The 20,321-nt window shown below is 36.5% G+C and overlaps 1 protein-coding gene across 11 annotated transcripts in view; it reads right to left on the bottom strand.

The window, feature by feature from the left end:
• Positions 1-20,321, bottom strand: part of ADGRG4 (adhesion G protein-coupled receptor G4) — a 135,783-nt gene that overhangs the window by 42,668 nt on the left and 72,794 nt on the right. For all 11 annotated transcript variants that reach the window (XR_013761202.1, XR_013761203.1, XR_013761204.1 and 8 more), the window contains 7 exons: positions 19,770-19,870; positions 18,021-18,085; positions 15,668-15,707; positions 14,415-14,458; positions 10,729-10,892; positions 9,426-9,558; positions 7,553-7,671 (listed from right to left, as the gene is read on the bottom strand). Coding sequence is in view for 8 of the 11 variants with exons in the window: in XM_079124576.1 (XP_078980702.1) it covers positions 7,553-7,671; positions 9,426-9,558; positions 10,729-10,892; positions 14,415-14,458; positions 15,668-15,707; positions 18,021-18,085; positions 19,770-19,870 (666 nt within the window). In the remaining 3 variants the exon portion in view is untranslated. The remainder of the gene's footprint in view (positions 1-7,552; positions 7,672-9,425; positions 9,559-10,728; positions 10,893-14,414; positions 14,459-15,667; positions 15,708-18,020; positions 18,086-19,769; positions 19,871-20,321) is intronic.

The following is a 20,321-nucleotide window of genomic DNA, read 5'->3' on the forward strand; positions in this document are numbered from 1 at the left end:
AGAGTAAGAACAATAGACATTAACCCACCCACTTTTTTCTTCACTTTTTATAATGGAAAATTTTGAGCATACGCAAAAGTAGAAGAACAGTATAATGAATCCTCATGTACCTCATGAATCACCCAACTTCAACAAGTGTCAATGAGAGGCTAATCTTATTTTATCTACTGTCTCACCCACCTTTTCTCTAACCCCAGATTATTTTAAAGCAAGTCCCAGACATCATATCATTTCATTCATAAATACTTTAATACATGTCTTTTTTCTGTGTTTTCATTGGTACATTATAATTATCGATAAAAGTGGGATTTTTTTTTACACAGTCATGCATGCAATGTAACAAAACAGTTTGGACATCTTTTTCATTTGTCTTAACCATGATTCTAATTAAATTAAAACTAAGATGAAAGATTAGCAGTAATATTTACAAATATCACATATCCTACCACTGCTCAAATATCCTTAATTGTCTCATAATTTTTTTAAATAATTCTCTGTGTGAATTATCACCCACTTTTTTGGAAAGAATATTACTATTTAATAAAGCAGATATTTAATTAGTATCTAATTTGTGAAAAGCACTGGTCTAGGTGCTTAGGAGAATATGAATACATAAAAGAGACAAGAAAAACAATTGAAAAATATAGTCTGTTTAGAAAAATTCCAGAGATTACACTTGTGACATATTTAACTCAAGCTATGTTGCAAACAACATACTGAGTTTGGGAAAACAAAATAATTTTGCATAAAATTCACGTTTTCTTTTTCTTTCCATCTCTCCCTCCCTCTCTTTCAGGGCCCTCCATGGTTGTCAGTATCTCTTCAAATCTCTCTTCTCCCTCAAGCTCTCTATATCTTTACCCCCACCAAAGCCAGCACAAGGTGTTTATCCCTCTCTTTCCTTTCCCCCACATTTTCTTGCTCTATTCTTTTTTGTGCTACAAAAAATCTCTGCTCTCATCAATTTAAATTAAGCAAACTTAACTGAGGTCCTCTGAATTGCCCCCACTCAACAATGGTTTATGTAGGAACTGAGTTGGCCAAAACAGGGTTCTCTTGGAGGAGATGGGAAGAAGCGGGGGACCTTGATTAAGTATGTAATTGTTTCTAAATTAGTATTTTGTCCATATTAATATCTTTCTGTTGGTTGGTTAAACAAAGTGAGAAAACAATAAGACTAGGGATAGAATAAAAGTATGGTGAGCTCATTCATGGATATTTCTACTGCTCTTATTAAATTGTTCAAGCTCTGTTGAAAATGGAATAGCTGGAGCTGCCTAGTCATGATTCTTCAGGCTTCAGTGGTGCGACTTCACTTCACACAGTCCCTGCTGTGGCAGAATGAAAGTAAACAACAGGCCAATGGGAGACTAACTATTCTGTGGAAAGTAATTATAGAGTTTTCATCTGGAGTTACACAGTTTTTAAGGAAAATTCAGGCTAAGTTGTACTTATTGTGTAAAACTTCTAGGTCCTCAAACAAAAGCAATAAAAGGAATCTTCCTTTATTAGTTGCAGAATATTGCTTGAAATACCATTACAATTAATCTTCCCATAATTGCAACAATGAAAACAATAATAATATGTATTATTTACTGACCAATTTCTGTGAGTCAATGTTCTAGTCATCTACTGCTGCATAACAAACCACCCCAAAATCAATGGCTAAAAACAACATTAATTATTACTCTCATGGCTGTGTGTGTAGGTTCCACTGAGCAGTTCTTGCTTGGGATCTTTCATGCAGTTGCAGTCAGATGGCAGCTGGAGCCGGACACATCTGAAGGCTAGACTGGGCTGGAAGTTCAAAATGATGCATTCACATGGCTGTTAGTTGATGTGGAACATGTGCTGGTCATTTGTGATTGTGGACTGCATTCCTTACCCATGACCTCCCTCAGTGCTGTGCTGGATCCAGCACAAGAGCTATTAGAGCTGGCTTGTACCAACTTATGAGAACCTGTTACAAATTTGGATGAATTTTGTGAGCTGGTTGTTAAGCAGAGAAATCATTAAAACTTAAATTATATAAACTTATAATTAAATAAATTATATTCAAAACAATGGTGATACTCAAACCTTAGGTTCTGAGAGGCAGCATCCCAAATGAAAGTATACCTAGAGAAAAGATACTTCCCGTTCTCTTAAAAGTTGATCCCATAGTTGGCAGCATCTCTATTGCCAAATTCTACCATACTTTGCCATCACAAGCCAGCCTCGCTACAAGAGGAGGGAATAGGAGGGAATAAAATGATGTATGGCATTTTGGAGACAAGATGCAACAGCAAGTTCTTATACATGCATTTTCTCATTTTCTCATCACAATAACTCTATGTATTGAGTTCTCATATTATTTCACTTTGTACAAATTGAGAAATTCTCATCTACTCTGATCCCAAAGCTTGAATTCTCCAATATCACTTTTTACTACAGCATCCGTTCCTTAATTTCTTTTCTTCATATCACTGGGCATTGGAATAGCAGGACATCTACTTGACCTCCCGGAAATTAAACCCAGGGCCTTTGGCATGCAAGGTTCATATTTACTACTGAGCCATATCCCCAGCTAATATTGTTCCTCCTTAGTCACACACTATCCTGCCCTGATGGCAAGAGGACATGGACAGAAGAGAATTTTGTGCAGTCTTAGCCAACTTCATTAGCGCTGGTGCATCTTCACTGTCATGTGGTTAAACAGAACTGAGAACAGAAAAGAACTCAAAGAACTTTGAAATAAGGATGCGTTTTCTAACCCTGTGATATGAAGGAGTTAAGAAAAATGAGCATTTAAGTGGAAGAACTGAAGAGTTTTTGTCCAACCAAGATATCTAATACTTGTCAACAAGATTAAAAACTAGTGAAAATAAATTATTCCAACATGAATACATTTTTATTTCCTTTACATTGTACCCATTGTTCATTAAGCTCCTAACTTACAAGATGAGGACTCCTCCAAAGCTAAAAAACTTGATAGTTTACTTTTCAGTTATATACATTAAAATCACCATCTGACTGTCTTTGCTCCACATATAGTGTACGTGTGTAGAGATATATAGATGTAATGACTTCTCACAGTCAATTTTCTAAAAATCCGAACCTGATGCAGTGCTTTTATTGTTTTTATGACTGTTTTTAAACTTTTTCTTCCACAAGAGAAAATTCTATTAGCATGTCTAAAGAAAATGTGTCACTCAGAAGGAGGGAGGTCAGCGTGAAACACAGACCTTTCTATCTTTCCTCCCACTCACTATAAGCTGCAACACTCCCTACTGCCCTGACTTATGATTCCTGAACTAGGGATCATCAAAGTTGTACTTCCTTTTCTAATTCTTCTAGATATTCCTGGGTAAGAGTCTTAATTTCGTATCTTCTAAAAAGAAGAAAAGTTAGAGAAGTTCACTGCCTTGGAGCTAATTCCCTGGCTCTTCTGTAAAGCACTGGAATGCCTATGCCTTAATTTCTGACGATTCATTATGGAAGATATCCAATTTATGCAGTAAAGCCACATCTGACAACTAGTGTAGAAATCAAAATTCTGTTTTTCCCTTTCTTTTTTTTATTAAAATCATTTTACTGATGCCTTACATTTTACATAATATTCAGCTTCATCGTTACATATTCATACATGCAGAAACATAATTTGGTCAAATTAATTCCCTGGTTGATTCCCTTTCCCTTTCTCCCTCCCTCAGGCCCCCTTACTCTATTCTACTGGTGTCCCTTCTATTTTCATGAGATACCCCTTTCTTTTCTGTTTTCTTTCTAGCTTCCACATATGAAGAGAAAACATGCAGTCCTTGACTTTCTGCTTCCTACAAATTACATGATTTCATTTTTATTTATGACCTAGTAAAATTCCATTCATTGTGCATATATACTGCATTTTCTTTATTCATTGAAATTCAATGTCTGATGAGGCCTCACTCCCTGGTTCATAGACAACAATCTTTTCACTATAACCTAACATGATGGAAAATACAAACAAGCTCCCTCAGGCCTCTTTTATAAGGGCACTAATCTTATTCATGAGGGCTCTACCTTCATGACCTAATCATCCCTCCATAAGGACAACTTGGGATTAGGATTTCAACATATGAATTTGATGAAGGGGCATAAATATTCAGTGTACAGCATATACCTCATCAAAAAAGATACACAGATGATAAGTAAGTATATGAAAAGATATTTAACTTCACATATCATTAGGGAATTGCAAATTAAAGCTGCAACAAGACACCACCATGCACCTATTAGAATGGCCAAAATCCAAAACACTGACAACACAAAATGCTGCTAATGATGTGGAGCAACAGGAACTCTCATTCACTGCTGAAGGAATGCAAAATAATATAGCCACTTTGGAAGATAATATGGCAGTTTCTTACAAAAGTTAACATGCTCTTAGTATATAATTCAGCAGTTGCACTCCTTGGTATTTTCCCAAATTAGTTGAAAACATCCATATAAAAACCTGCACACCAATGCTTATAGAACTCTTATTCATAATTACTGAAATATGGTAATAACCAAGATCTGCTTCGGCAGATAACTAGATAACTAAGCAGTGGTACACTCAGGCAATGGGATATTATTCAGTGCTATAAAGAAATAATCAAGCCATGACAAGACAAGAAGGAACCTTAAATGCATATTACTAAGTTAAAGAAAACAACCTGAAAAGGCTACACACCATATGATTTCAACTTATATGACATTCTAGAAAAGGCAAAAACACAGAGACAATAGAAAGATCAGTGGTTGCCAGGGGATAGTTAGGAGTGTGGAATGAATAAGTGAAAGCACAGAGGATTTTTAGGGTAGTGAAATGATTCTGTATGATACTACAATAGTGGATACATGTCATGGCACTTTTGTCCAAACCTCTAAAATGAACATCTCCAAGAATGAATGTTAATGGAAACTATGAACTTTTAGTGATAATGATTTGTCAGGGTGGGTTCATCAATTGAAACTAATGTAGAACTCTGGTGAGGGTTGTTGATGGTGAGGGTGAGCTGTGCACGTGTCAAGGGGGCATGAATGTGGGAATTCTGTTTTCTGTTCAATTTTGTTGTGAACCTGAATATCCTCTAAAAGAAGAAACTCGGGCTGGGGAGATAGCTCAGTTGGTAGAGTGCTTGCCTTGCAAGTACAAGGCCCTGGGTTCGATCCCCAGCACCCCAAAAAATAAAAATAAAAAAAAAGAAAGAAAGAAAAGAAGAAACTCTATTTTAATAACCAACAAAATTCAAAAGCTTTTAGCTAACAAAGACAAAAAGAGAAGATACAAATTACCAAAATCAGGAATGAAAGTGCTCATGTTCGGGGGAGGCATTGCCACCAACCATAATTTAAAAGATGGACACTAACACATGTTTACAAATACGTAAAAAAATTGGAACATTCAGTGTTGGAATGATGTAAGATGGTGCAGCTGCTATGGAAAACAAGTTTTGCAGTTCCTCCAAAGACTAATTGTAGGGTTACCATATGAACCAAGCAATTCTACTTTTCAATATATTTGTAACAGAAGTAAAACATACATCTACATAAAAAGAAATGAAGTACCTACATATACTACAACGTGGATGAACCTCCAAAAAATTATGAAATGCCTTGATTCAGACAGATAGTAAGTGGACTTGTGGTTGCCAAGAGCTGAGGGAGAGACCACTAATTGGTACAGGGTTTCTTTGGGGGAAAATATTCTAGAATTAGCGGTGATAGCTTCACAACCTAGTGAATGTGCTAAAAAAAAGTCCTCTGAAAAAAGTTTTTCTGAATTGTAGGTATTAAATAGATACAGATATGTGAATATCTCCACCAAAATCTTCTAAAACTGAATTGAGATATCAATTTCTGTTAATCAAATCAACGAAGACCCAAGAGTATAAAAATATGCCGTGTTATGAAGCTGTTCTCAAATAGACACTTTCATACCTAGCAAGTGTGAGAATAAATTGGTGTAACTACTATAGGAAGAATTTTGACATCATCACTAATATGATTAACATAGCCATTCCACTTGCAGGAATTTATGCTTCAGGTACATGCTACTTGCACAAAATTGTGACATATATATGATATCCACTACAGCAATGTTTTTTATACTCCCACTTGCAAGTTATCAAAATATCTGTTTTAGAACAGCTTCATCGACACAGCATGTTATTGGACTTTTAGGTGGTTGGTGATTTGATTAGAAAAAATTATATCCCAATGTAATTTAGAGAGATACACTTGTTTTGAGTCTCTTTCACCTAACAATATGAAATACAGTAATGAAGTGTCACAAACCAAAATGAAAATTCACATGGTCTATGAATGTAATTTGAAAAGAAATGAATCTTTCTATATCAGCTGCTTAGTGAATGCCAGTTCTGAAACATTTTGCACACTAACAAAATATTTTTTAAAATGTTATGCTATTTTTTTCTTTTAATAAAAACACAAATAAGTAAAAATAGTTTTGTGATAGTGTTTTTAAAGAAAAATACTATTAATAATCCAAGTATCCATATATAGAAAACAGCTTAAATAAATTGGTTGGAGAGTTTTGGGGGCAAATGGGGAGAGGTTGATCAATAGGTACCAAGTAGTAGTTAGATAGGAGCAAGAAGCTCTGGGGTACTATAGCACAATAACAATAATGTACATTTCAGAAAGGATTGCAAAAGTTTTCACCATAAACAAATGGTAAATGTTTGAGGAAATAAATACATTTAACCTGATTTGAGTAGTATGCAATGTTTACATGTAGCAAACATTACATAGTATCCCGTTAATGGGTATAAGTTTTTGTTTTTATGTATCAATAAAAAAATAAATCTACTTAATAAATAAATTAATTAAATTACCAGTAAATAAGTGTGGCACACCCATGAAATATAATATAGTTAGTGTGTGGGGGTGAAGAAGCTCTTTATATAATGATATAAAAATTTCTTCAATATATTGTGAAGAGAAAGAGTGAGGTGCAGAGCAGTATGTACCCAAAACAGAGGGAGCATGTGTGTGCATGAATATGGGACAAAAAAAAATCCCATCAATATGTCCAACTACAATGCACCAATATAAAAGTAGGAAAAACAGGGGAGGGAGAACCTGTATAAGCATGCATACGTGTATGCATGTGTGTGCATGTGTATACACATTTCCTTATAGATGTGTATACTATCTTTGTGAATAATCACTGAATAACTTGGGCCACCACTGAGATGTTTCACTGTAGACTTTTTTGTCTTTGAATATTGGACTAAATGAAGTATCAACAAATTAAACTTTTTTGCAGAAATTAAAATAAAATGGAAAATAATAAGTCAAAAATTATAAAATAAAAAAATACATGAAACAAAACCAAAAACCCTGGTAGTCCTAACTTCTCATATTTCCACCACCTCCACCAACAGTAACTACTTAGTTTCTGAAACCAGATTATTATAGGGTAGATTTTTCACTAAGTGAGGTTTACCTGTAATCTCTGGTCTCAGGACAAGTAAACAAATTAACTGAGGTTCCATTATTTCTCCAGTTGTGTACAAAACAATCTTACCGTCACTGATGGTAATATTAGCAAGATCCACAATCTTTTCAGGAAGTCCTTGAAGCAATTTGCATTGCTTAAACCTTGGTTTTTCCCACTGAGATTTGCCTGTTTGAATACTGATTGAACTGAAAAAGAGAGAAGGGAGAAATAAAGGGCATCCTGGGGCAAAGGAACAGGTCTATTTTGTCATGCTTCCCCCTGGGCCACCCCCAGCCTCCTGGCCAAGATAGCACAGGTAGGAATGCAGTACTTCCTTGTCAAGTGAAGAAAATTTTGCTCTTGGAGGTACAAGTGACAAGGGGGTCAGCAGGTGGGAGGATGACTAGGTAAGAGAGATGGGGATGGGGCAGTTGACCAAGAGTCAAGGCAGAGATGTCAGTCTGCTGGACATGACTGCTTACCTTCATTTCCTCCTCTTACCCCTATTTGTAAGGGGAAATTCTTGTTGGAATGCAGTCTCTAACTCAGTATATTAATTTTCTCTAGGTGATTAGTGTAGAACCCTCTGTAGCCCATGTATATTTTCAACCAACCTTCCCTGTGCCTCATCCAGTTTAATCCAGTTCAAGTCAACCAACACACTCATTGAGCATGCACTATGTTCTAGGTAAGTTAATAGGTAGCATAGGTAAACAGGGCAGGAACTTGTGTAGTTCAGTGGTTTCAGATTCTAAATATCACTTCTCTAAAATTGAGCAAAATATGAAAAAAAGCTGTATAAATAGAGTGGAATGTATCAAACCATCAAGCAAGGAGAATTTATTTTCACCACTTGAGCTGGGTCCAGTGCTAAAAGAACAGAGACAGAGAAAGACACACACTTCTCCCACCCGACCCCCACCTCCCCGCAGAGCAAAAAACACATCCAGAGAAAAAGACACAAGGAAATGCCCATTGAGTCCAGACTAACAAATGGTCTTTTTGGCTGGAATGCATGGTAAGGGGAGAGGGAGTGGTGAGCCTAATAGCAGGAGAGGGAGTCTGCAGTTTGGAGGACTGTGTTTAGGGGTTTGGACTTCATTCCTGGGCAGGAGCATGACATGATGACAGCCAGACTGGGAAAATCATGCTGGCAGCAGCGTGGAAAGGAACTGAGATAGCATGTGGTTAGAAGGTAAGGGCACTGCCCTACAGGAGGCAAGAGCTAGTAAAGGGCTTGCACCAGGCAGTGAGATTGGAAAGGAGAGGCCTCATGTGAGTCCTGACTGCGGCTGTCAGAGCTGCCTGCCTTAAGAACTGATTAGATGTAGGCAGGGAAAGGTAGGATGCAGTTGGAGATGTGGCTTTCTAAGAGTGCTTTTAAGCCTCTGTCAAAACCTGCTGTCCTTCTGGTCTTGCCCACTTACGTTAATGGCATAAACCATTAACAGCAGAGAGTAAGAAAAGAGGGCTGATGATTTTAAAAAGGAAAATGATAAAGTCAACAATAGAAGAGTGATTTAGTAAATTACTATGGCCCATCAATGAGATAGCATCTGAGGCCGATTTTTGAAATGATCATTAAGAAAATGAATGTAAAACATGGAAAATGTTTGATAAACCATTGAGTGAAAGAGTAAATTACATTATGGATATGAGAACCGAAATGTGATTACCTCTACAGAAAATTTAAAGGCATACAGAGAAAGACAACACGCCAACCTAAAAACAGCTGTGTTCAGTGGTGGGATGGTGACTGACTTCTCTCTTTGTCTTCTTGACATTATTTTCTTATTATATTGCATATGTATGTTTTAAGTCCACAAGATGAAGAAAAGAAAGACTTGCAGTAGAGGTGGAGGGGAGGGAGCACGCCCAGACAAATGACATAGAAACATGCCCCCAACGAAGCGGATCTTTGTGTATGTGAACTAGCAATTAGAACTTGGCCGGTACGTACCAGATTCTAGTGGCATTTCCATCCTCATTTTTTATGCATCTAGTTTGGGCTGTCTCAGTAGGGTAGGTTAATAGCCACTTATATGTCCCTTTGTATTTAGTGGGTGTTTCGTGGGCTTCACACTTTCCTGGATCTACAGAGAAAATGTATGCACATTTTCAAGGGCAAAGGGCTCTTAAAGTCTCATGAGCATCCATTACGACCCATCATTATCACCCTGCACACACACATCAGCAAATAAAAGAGAAGGCTCTTTCTACAGGTCATTTAAATCAGGCTTCACTTAAAATAGCTTTAAATGGAGTATTTTTGTTTAACTAAGCCAGCTGGTATAACTGCAGGTTTGGTCCTTTTCATTAAAACCACCAGTTGACAGGATAATTTTTGTTGTTGTTTAAATAGTATATATGCATTAGAAAAAAAAAAAAAAACTTCCAGTCACACAAAGGGGTGTTAGAGGAAAACATCAAAAGTATCCACCTGTCAACTGTCCTTCCTCTAAACCACCCATCCCAGTGTTGTGTGTGATGCAAGGTGCCTTCTTCTCACTTTCAGGACACATTTATCAGCATCGTTTGCACAATGGGCTATGACTGTGGCTTTCACACTTCTCTGCTTCTCATCCCACTCTCTCTCTCTCTCGTGCAATCACAGCCTGCCCTCTGCTACTTCATTCACTTTCTGCCAAGGATTGTGAGTAGGAATATCTATGTGTGTCTGGGTTAACTCGAAAGTTTTTATGGCAGTCTGTCAGAGAAAGAAACAAAGTTAGCAAAAATGGGAGAAAGTTGGAGTAGCCTGGTAGTCTTTCTCTTTTACCAGTTAAACCTTCCTAATCAGGAAAGAAAAGGTCTAGGAGAGAAATCTGGAACAGTTCCCAAGTCATTTCCCAAGATGAATAGGATGCCTGAATCAATCAATAAATTAGAAGTATCTATTAGGCATCTATTGTGTGTAATAAAGAAACTCTGGGTCTCTGGTGTTTTGTGCAAGAGAGAAAACCCTCCCACACTGTGGGTGGATTGGTCACTGGTAATATCCACGGCTGACAAATGATCTCTCATAAACTCTCAGGCAATCTATTCTTTCACAATTTTTTTTTAATAGAGAAACAACATGTATCCCATTTCTTTCACAAGTTTTTAAAGGTAGAAAGGCCATAAGGACAAGCAGGTACTGAGGATGTGAAAAGGATCATGAAGATATCTCTTCCCCTGAACTTAGGGTCCTTACTCTGAATACATCATGAGTTCTATAATAGGGGGAGTGAATTCATACTGAAATATCCCACCAAAATAATTACCTAGCTTTTTCACTAGGATGTTTTCAGACTTCACTAATAATGTCAACCGATCTTGTGTGAAGTTTCCATGTGTGAAGTTGCCAAGTATTTTACTTCTGATCTTGATGATCAATTCTGTGGATGCTAAAGAAGAGTTGGCCTTTATGATGACCTGACAAGCACAGCTACAAAATGGAGCAAAAAAGAAAATGTGCAGTTATGTCAACACAGTACAATTTGATCTAGTTGTCTTAGTTGGTAGTCCATAAACGTCGAACATTTTGTAGATATTAGGTGATAAAAGTTAAGAAATGATGGAAGAAAGCATGTTGAAATCTTCTGAAAATTTTTCTCATATCCAAAATAGACAACTGAAAATCTATTTTCAAATGAAATATGAGCAACATTTATATTATGTGTAAATTGAGTAGCCATGAGATTTCTCCAGGAGTTTATAATAATTAACAGAGAATATGAAGTGTCAGGACTTATTATTTCAGAGAAAACCTTCTATCCTCCTGATCTCTAATTTATCCATCATTACTGCAATATGGCAAATAGACACATGCCCAATTACTTCATAAAGGCATGATCTGCAGAAGGCTTACTTCTATAATAGAATAATAATGAAGATAATGATAGCTAGCATTTGTAGAGCTCTTGTTGTACATGTTTTGACTCATTTGATCCTCAGAGCAACATTATAAGGTTAATTATTCCCATTCTACAGATGAGAGAACTGAACTTTAGGGAGATGTTTCTCTCAATCACAAAGACCCATAAGTATTTCTGACCACTAAAATATATGTTATGAAAGAATAGACTATTCCTAACCTCAACCTATACAATGAGGTCTTTAACCCTTCTAAATTCCTCTAATATTGCTTTGAGGAGACCCTTTTAAAATTCACATTTATCTATATCTCTTTTTTTTTCATTTCCATTTGCACATGTAGTTTTAAAATATTTCATTAGTACATTATAGTTATACATAATACTTGGTTCACTTTGGCATAATCAAACATGCATGAAATATAATTTGCTTCATTTATGCCCCCAGTATTACCTGTTTCCCTCCCCTTCTCTCTCCCCCTTCTCCCTTTCCTCTGCTCTGTGGGTCTTCCTTCCCTTTATTCATTGTTTTTTATATTGGTACTTTATAGATATACATAAGGGTGGAATTCACTTTTGGTATATTTATATCTGTACACAACATAATTTGGTCAATTTCATTCCACTGTTCCTCCCTTTTCTCATCCCTTCTCCCTCTCCCTCTATCTCCTTCCTCTACTCCACTGATCTCCCTTCTATTTTCATGGGATCCCCTCTTTTTCCCTTTTGCTCTAGCTTCTGTATATGAGAGAAAATATTTGACCCTTGACTTTCTGGGGCTGGTTTATCTTACTTAACATGATGTTCTCCAGTTCTGTCCATTTACTGGAAAATGCCATAATTTCATTCTTCTTTGTGACTGAGTAAAACTCCATTATGTATATAAACCACATTTTCTTTATCCATTCGTCTGTCCATAGGAATCTGGGCTGGTTCCATAACTTGGTTATTGTGAATTGAGCAGCTAGAACATTGATGTGGCTGCATCACTGTAGTATGCTGATTTTAAGTCCTTTGGGTATAGTCAAGGAGTGGGACAGCTGGGTCAAATGGTTCCATTCCAAGTTTTCTTAGGAATCTCCACACTGCTTTCCAGAGTGGCTGCACTAATTTGTAACCCCACCAGCAACATATGAGTGTACCTTTTTCCCCACATCCTCTCCAACACCTATTGTTGCCTGTGTTCTTGATAATAGACATTCTAATTGGGGTGCAATGGAATCTTAGGCTAGTTTTGATTTGCATTTCTCTTATTACTAGAGATGTTGAACAATTTTTCATATATCTGTTGATTGCTTGTACATCTTCTTCTGTGAAATGTCTGTTCATTTCCTTAGCCCATTTATTGATTGGATCATTTGTATTCTTGGTGTAAAGTTTTTTGAGTTCTTTATAGATTCTGGACATTAGTGCTCTATCTGAAGTGTGTGTGGCAAAGATTTTCTTCCACTCTGTAGGCTCTCTCTTCACACTGTTAACTGTTTCCTTTGCTGAGAAAAAGCTGTTTAGTTTGAATTTATCCCAATTATTGATTCCTGCTTTTATATCTTGTGCTTTGGGAGTCATGTTAAGGAAGTCTGGTCCTAGGCTGAAATTATGAAGATTTAGACCTACTTTTTCTTCTATTAAGTGCAGGGTCTCTGGTCTAATTCCTAGGTCCTTCTGGATCATATATTTTTGAAGAAACTATATACTGCTTTCCAGAGTGCTTGTACTAATTTGCAGTCCCACCAACAATGTGTGAGTGTACATTTTACCCTACATCCTCACTGGCTTTTATTATTTGTATTATTGATCACTGCCATCTGACTGGACTGAATGAAAATTCAATGTATTTTTTTCATACTAGAGATTGGACCCAGAAGTTCTTTATCACTGAGCCACATTCCCAGGCACCATTCCTCCCCTTTCTATTTAATTTTGAAGCAGAGTCTCCTGGAATTGCTTAGGACCTCACTTAATTGTGGAGGTTGACCTTGAACCTGTGATCCTCCTTCCAAATCCTCCTGTGTTGCTGGGATTACAGGCATGCCACCATACCTGACTCAATAGAGTTTGATTTACATTTCCCTGATTGCTAGAAATGTAGAATATTTTCTCATGTATTTGTTGGCCATTTGTATTTTTTTCTTTTGAGAAGTGTATGTTTAGCTCTTTTGCCCATTTATTGGTTGGGTTTTGGTTTTTTTTTTTTTTTCAGTGTTAAGTTTTTTAGTTCTTCTTTTTATATTCTGGGTATTAGTCCCCTGTTGGATAAGTAGCTGGCAAAGATGTTCTCCCATTCTGTAGGCTCTCTCATCACACTCTTGTTTCCTTTGCTGTGCAGAAGATTTTTAATTTGATGCCATCCTACTTATTGATTCTTGGTACATACAGTTTTTGAAGAACATGTTTGTTGAGTTTCTTACCAGTTTTTGAAAGTTAGATGTCTTTACTCAACACTTCTCTGTATATCCAATCTATTTGATGTCTCCCCCTTGCCTGGTCTATATGTGGTGAAGTCCCTGCTCATCCTACCCATTGAATTTGGACCCTATCTCTTCTCAGCTTTTGGATTTCCAGTCTGAATAGGAATCCTTGTTTTGGAACTTCTCCTCTTGCTTGCAACAGACACTCTACTTCAGTCCATTGAACATTTCAATGATCTGTTAATGAGGTTTTTGGCTATGTGTCCATTATGATGTGCATCAAATAGATCAACAATAGCCAGTGTACCAGGAGGAGCTGGGCCATGAATCTGAGCAGGACCAGGGATGCTTTCTATGTTGCTGTCGTTGTTTTCAATCTCCTGCTCAGTATTTCATGAACCTTATTGACCACAACGAACAGTTTATTCCCCCTTTCTCGAATTACAACCACTTTGGACCCCATTTTCTCCTCACTACAAAGAGGCAGCAGGCAGGTTGCTAGGCTGTGCTGTGGCAAACCAAAGCAACTATTTCATGAAGGCAAAAGCGCAATTACAGCATCTGTAAAATAACCATCAAGTACTTTGATCTCCTTCTGACAACTCTGACCAACAGGCTCACATACAGAATTAAATGGAAGGAAAATCAGAACTAAATGTACCAGCTATGAATAAGATCAGCTCCTACCTGTATGGTACATGGGAAATTGTAGCCATTCCTTGCCCTTTTCTCTGTTCCAATGGATGCAAAAGAAAAGTACATAGTCACTGCAATCTTTAAACAAATGTCAAAACTGAGTACATGGCTTATTGTTAACAACAACAACCATAATTATCCTTTACATTTCTGTAACCCATTGGCATCTGCAAACAACCCTCAAAAGTACCAATGCCTTTAGTCCTCACTCCAAGTCTGCAGGGTGAGCAATAGAAGGATTGTCACCCCATTTTCTAGATGAGGAAGCTGAGTCTCAAGGAAGTTAAATGATCTTCCTACTACCACACAGCGAGTGAGTCACAGGACTGGGAGCAGAATCTAAGCTCCTGGATCTAAATATTAACACAGTAGTGATGATAATAAACATGGAGCATTTAATGCATTCTAAGTCCTTTGCTAAGCACTTAACATAAGTTATCTCATTCCATCCTTGTAGCAATCCTAATTTTATGGATGAGGAAATTAAGAAACAGAGAGATTGATTAAGTTGTCTCAGGTCCCACAGCCAGGAAGTGGAGGAACAGGGATTCCATTCCAGGCAGTTTGGCCAGATTATCACCAAAAAGCTTTTATAACTATTAGGTGAAATTTTATTTATATCATGTTATCTGTAACATTAAATTTTAAAATTTTGACAACAATTTATTGGAAGTATTTTAAGTTATGTTAGATAATGCACTTTGTGCTTGATTGTATTTTGTATAGTCAAAATATTTACCTCTATTTAAATACCTTAAAAACTCTGTGTTTCTAATCATTTTGGAGTGTACCATTGTAAGACTTTAAGCCAATAGAATAAGTACTGAAATTTGGGGCAAGGATGATGGGATATAGCTTTGTCACACTCTGATTTCATAGGTATACAAATAGAAGGTAGTCTTGCAAACAATCGTGTCACTCTTAGAAAATATGGGGAGTTGTGTGAAATGTCAACAATGAAGAAATTCCACAAAACACTTACAATCCCAATTCATTCCACACTCCCTTAGCCCACAAAATGTACCTAAAAAAACTACCACACAGATAGTTCAGACAAGCAAGGGATGGTTTTCTTAATGTGTTCTTGTGGAAGTAACGCTATTTAATATTCAGTTGTCACCACTGAACCTTGCCTGATAATACACCCTTGGGTCGAAGACCTATTTACTAATGTAATTCCTGATTATAATCTGAGCAGGTATAGAATGGGTCAATGTAGGTTGATTTTGAAAAAAATTACTTACAATATCTTGGTACATGGCCATTTCTTCCTCAGAAGTTTTCCTGTATCAAAAGCATCACAAAATTATAGAAAAATGACATATAGTACCAAATTCACAGGGTGCAAGATCAGGATAAAGGAATCTCTGAGGCAGAAGAGTAGAGTTCCCTCAGCTTGGAATTTAAGTAGTGGTATAGGTTCAATGGGACACTTGAAATGAACTTGGTCATTACATACCAAATTGTGGTAAACTTTGATTCAACAATCCTACTTCCAGGAATTTATTCCATAATCATACTAGTAACAGTACATAAAACACATATACAAGGGTAGAATGTCTGTCACTAGACAACTGAACACATATATCATATCATGCCCCCACAGAAGAATCTTATGCAATTATCAAAATGTATAAGATATATTTGTATGTGTTGGCCTAAAAAGATGGGCTTGATGTATTACAAAGTAAGAAAACACTATGCATTACAAAGTAAGAAAAGAAAGTTGTTAAACACTATATAGAGTAGGATTCTGTTCTCTTAGTAAATGCATGAGAAAAAATCTAGATGAATATATAAAATAGGTTGTTCAGTTGTTTTTTGTTTTTTTGTTTTTCAGTGCTGAGGATTGAACCTAGAACCTCATGCGTGCTAAGTAGGTGCTCTGCCTCTGAGCTACATCCCCAGCCCTTGCAGTAGTTTTTAAAGGAGTAAGGAAAGGTAACTTACCAGAGATTTTCATTTTCCATGTCATGTATTTCTGTAAAATTCTAAGATTTTACAATGGCCACATCTTACCTTGCAGTAAGGAACAACAATAAACAATTCTGAAAAGGAAAATTGTATAACCCAAATATCTCCAACTTTGTGTTAGTAATTGTTTTGGATTGAATATTTGTGTCTACTCAAAACTCACAAGTTGGAGCCTAATCCCCTATGAGATATTAGAAGATGTGGCCTTTTGGAGGTACTTAAGTCAGGAATGTGGTACTCTCATGAACAGGATTAGTGATGTTAAAAGTAGGGACAGGAGAGCTTCCTCTTTCTCTGTTCTCTGCCATGTGAGGACACAATAAAAAAAGAAGCCTTCACTAGGACCTGACCATGCTTTCTTCCCAGCCATCAGACTGTAGGAAATGAATTCCTATGGTTTAAGTCACCCAGTCTATAGTATTTTTATTATTGTAGCCCAAACTAAGACAATCATCTACAACAGATTTACTTACATTCATTTATATGAACCTCCCACCTATGAATATTTGAACATATAAGAAAAACAGAAATACAGCTTAGAGAAGGTACTCACATTTAGCCATACGGTTTGAATATGATTTATCAATACTAAAGCTCATGTTGAGACTTGGTTCCCTAAGTGGCAGTGTTGGGAGATGGAGCCTAGTTAGAAGTGTTCGGATCATAGGGCAGAGGTGTTATGAATGGATTTATGTCTTTCTATTATGAGTGAGTTCTCACTCTCATGGGGCTGGATTAGTTATCATGAGAGTAGATTGTTATAAAATGAGACTGCCCCTCCTGTTTTACCTCTTCTGTGCACACTTGCTCACACACACCTTCCCCTCTCCACCATGAGTTGAAGCAGCTCCATGCCTGCACCAGATGTGGCTACCTGATCATGAACTTCCCAGCCTTCAGACTCATAAGCCAAAATAAATCTCATTTTTTAAATAAATTACCCAGTATGAAGTATTCTGATAATGTGACAGAAAACAGAGTAAGACAATTTTTTAAATCAGCTGATCAGGTTTAACAGAGCCATTCCTGTCGTTCTGGGTGTCCCTTTAACTGAGAACTAATATTTGTGCAGAGATAAAGCACAGGAAGCATTTTTCAGGTGACTGAAAGCCTTTAGCATGGTTTCCTTGATACTACTCAGTTTCTGCCTATTTCAATCACCTCTTGAAATTTGTGCCCCAAGCAAGTCTTGGAGTAGTTGACATTCCTCATTTTAAACATTCCATATTCCCTTTGGAATTTCTAATTCCAAAAAGTACATCATCTGAAAGTAAAAGGTCTTATAAATCTTCACGGACTTGGACATCTATAGCTTTTCATCCCTTCAAGGCATGATTTCTTTGAGTCACAGATTCATGAAATTTTAGAAACTATAAGAGCAATAGAAATAACTCAGTTTAATTTCAACTTATTTTTTGTTTCTTTTGTCCTCCTGTTGGCTTTATACTCTACAATAATAAGATACATTTCCTCATTTCAAAGAAAACTTAGAAGGGAGGATGCAACTATAAATGTGGTAGCCCCCAAATTTCAGGTGTACAAAAGGAAATTTCTACTGGATAGGAATAGATCAAGAATGCCCTCAAATTGCCCTTCAAACCAGTAAAGATGTCATCCACATACCTGCTTTTTATTTGGATAGCCAGATTAGCAAGAGAAAATTCACTGTCTCTAAAGATATAATTCAACTGTAAAAGAAAAAAAAAAAAACAGAAAAATCAGTTTCATATTCTTACTCTTCTATTTTAACCCAGCAAAGTCACCTGGGACAATGTGATCAGTAAGCTGCATTCATTATTTCAGCTGGCTCAACATCTAAACCTGCTCCCTTCAGTTTTCCAATTTACATTTTACCTACTGTTATGGGCTGAAATATTTCCCCCAAAAATTCAAATGTCGAGGCCCTAACCCCAAGTGTGATAATATTTGGAGCTAGAGCAAATGAGATCATAAGAGTGGGGCCCCAATCCAATATAACTGGTATTCTTATAAAAAAAAAAGAGAGAGAGGACAGAGATGCATGTGCACAAAGGAAATACTGTAAGGACACAACAAGAAGGCAGTCATATGCAGGCCAAGGAGAGAGAGCTCACCAGAAACCAACCCTGACAACACCTTTATCTTGAAATTCCAGCCTCCAGAACTGTGAGAAAACAAATGCCTATCTTTCCAGTCACCTAGTCTGTCAGAGCTTCATAAGACAACATGAGTAGACTGATACACTCACCCATTTTCAAGCACTTATACTCATGTCCTATATACTTGAAAGTAAGTGCTGATGGGGAGAGGGGAAACCAGTGTGACCATTCACTGCTGAATGGAAGATGCAAGTTGGTATTACCTATCTGGGAGGCCATTTGTTAATAACTCTTAATATGTACAACCTTCACAATCTTTTATGTAACAATTACAATTTTAGGAATTTATCTTCCAGTGCCTCAAAATTTATTTCAAAGGCATTGCTCTAAGAAGTGTTTAAAAACAGAGGCAAAATAGAAACAACCTAAATGTCCACCAATGGATATCTAGATTTGAAAGAAGAAAACACTACATTTCAACCATATAGTGAAATCCTATTCATTTGTTAAAGTGTATGAGGTAGATCTATATTTGCCACCATGAATATGCTCAGAGATAAATGGTTAATGGTTGGGGATACAGCTTACTGGTATAATGTGCTTGCCTAAACATGTACAAGGGTTGCCAAGGCTTGGTTATCAGCACCACAAAAATTAAATTTGAAATATACATGGTTGAGTAAGTAGAGAACTGAAGAGTAGCATAATAGTATGATTCCAATTATTGATATGAATAAATGCACATGCATTAATGTTATAATATGTATAGAAAAGATCTAAAATATATAAGTGAATATGCTTTAGACCATTAGGAGGAGTTAATGGAAGGAGCAGCAGTAGAGGAGATTTGTTTTCTGTTTTAGATACTAATATCTGATAATTTTTACAAATTGTATTAGTCTTACTATCAGAAAACTGCAAGGAGAGAGAAGTTAAGATGCAGAAAACAAAGATATTTAAACACAATGGCACAGAATTTATCACTGTTCTCCTACTTTAACCCAAATAGAAAAATATGGCAGACTTAGAAGTTGTGTCAGTGGAGAGAAATATGCAGCTCTAAACAAATGAAAATAATAACATTCCATAAAAGTTTTCAACTGTTGGCACTATGAAAGTGATTGCATAGATCCTCACAGTGTTGTTTACAGAATAGATTTGAGGTGCAAAAAATCAAAACTCATTATCTGTGAAATGGATTACTGATAGAAAAAAAATAAAATCCAATTTTAACCTACTAACTCTTTGTCATATACATTTAGATGTACCATAAGTATTCAAAAAAGTATTTTACCCAATTTTTTGCAAATTCACTTATAACACTGGTAACAGGGACCCTTGGCTCTTCATCAAAGACAGAGAAACTCATTTCAATATTGTAGAAGGAAACTGTAACTAAAAACAAGGAGATTAATTTTATTCATTTAGTTCAAGAAATTTGACTTCTATAAATTTGATTAAAACCACTGTCCATTTTAAAACAAATGAAACAATGACCTCTCATGCCTAAACTTTGCTTAATTTAACTGCAAGGTCAAGAACCATCACTTTTGGCACCATATTCAAAAGCAAAACAGAATGGTATCATCCCATTTTTGTTTTAATTATTCAGACATTTTCCTGAGTTCTACATAGTTGATGGATATGCTACAAATCCCCCAAATTCTCTACTTTCATTGACCAACAGATTTTCAGTCCATTCACTGGCCAAAATGAACATTATCTCATATGAGCTTTTGTACTGAGAAAGTAACCTGAGTACCCCACCCCAATCTTTCTTTCTGCTTCAGGATTTTCTCTCCTTAAGTTCCTCCTGCTCTTGTGTATCCTATCATTTTAATTTTGA

The sequence above is a fragment of the Sciurus vulgaris genome (assembly GCF_902686455.1).
Source record: "Sciurus vulgaris genome assembly, chromosome: X".
In the NCBI taxonomy this organism is placed as follows: Eukaryota; Metazoa; Chordata; class Mammalia; order Rodentia; family Sciuridae; genus Sciurus; species Sciurus vulgaris.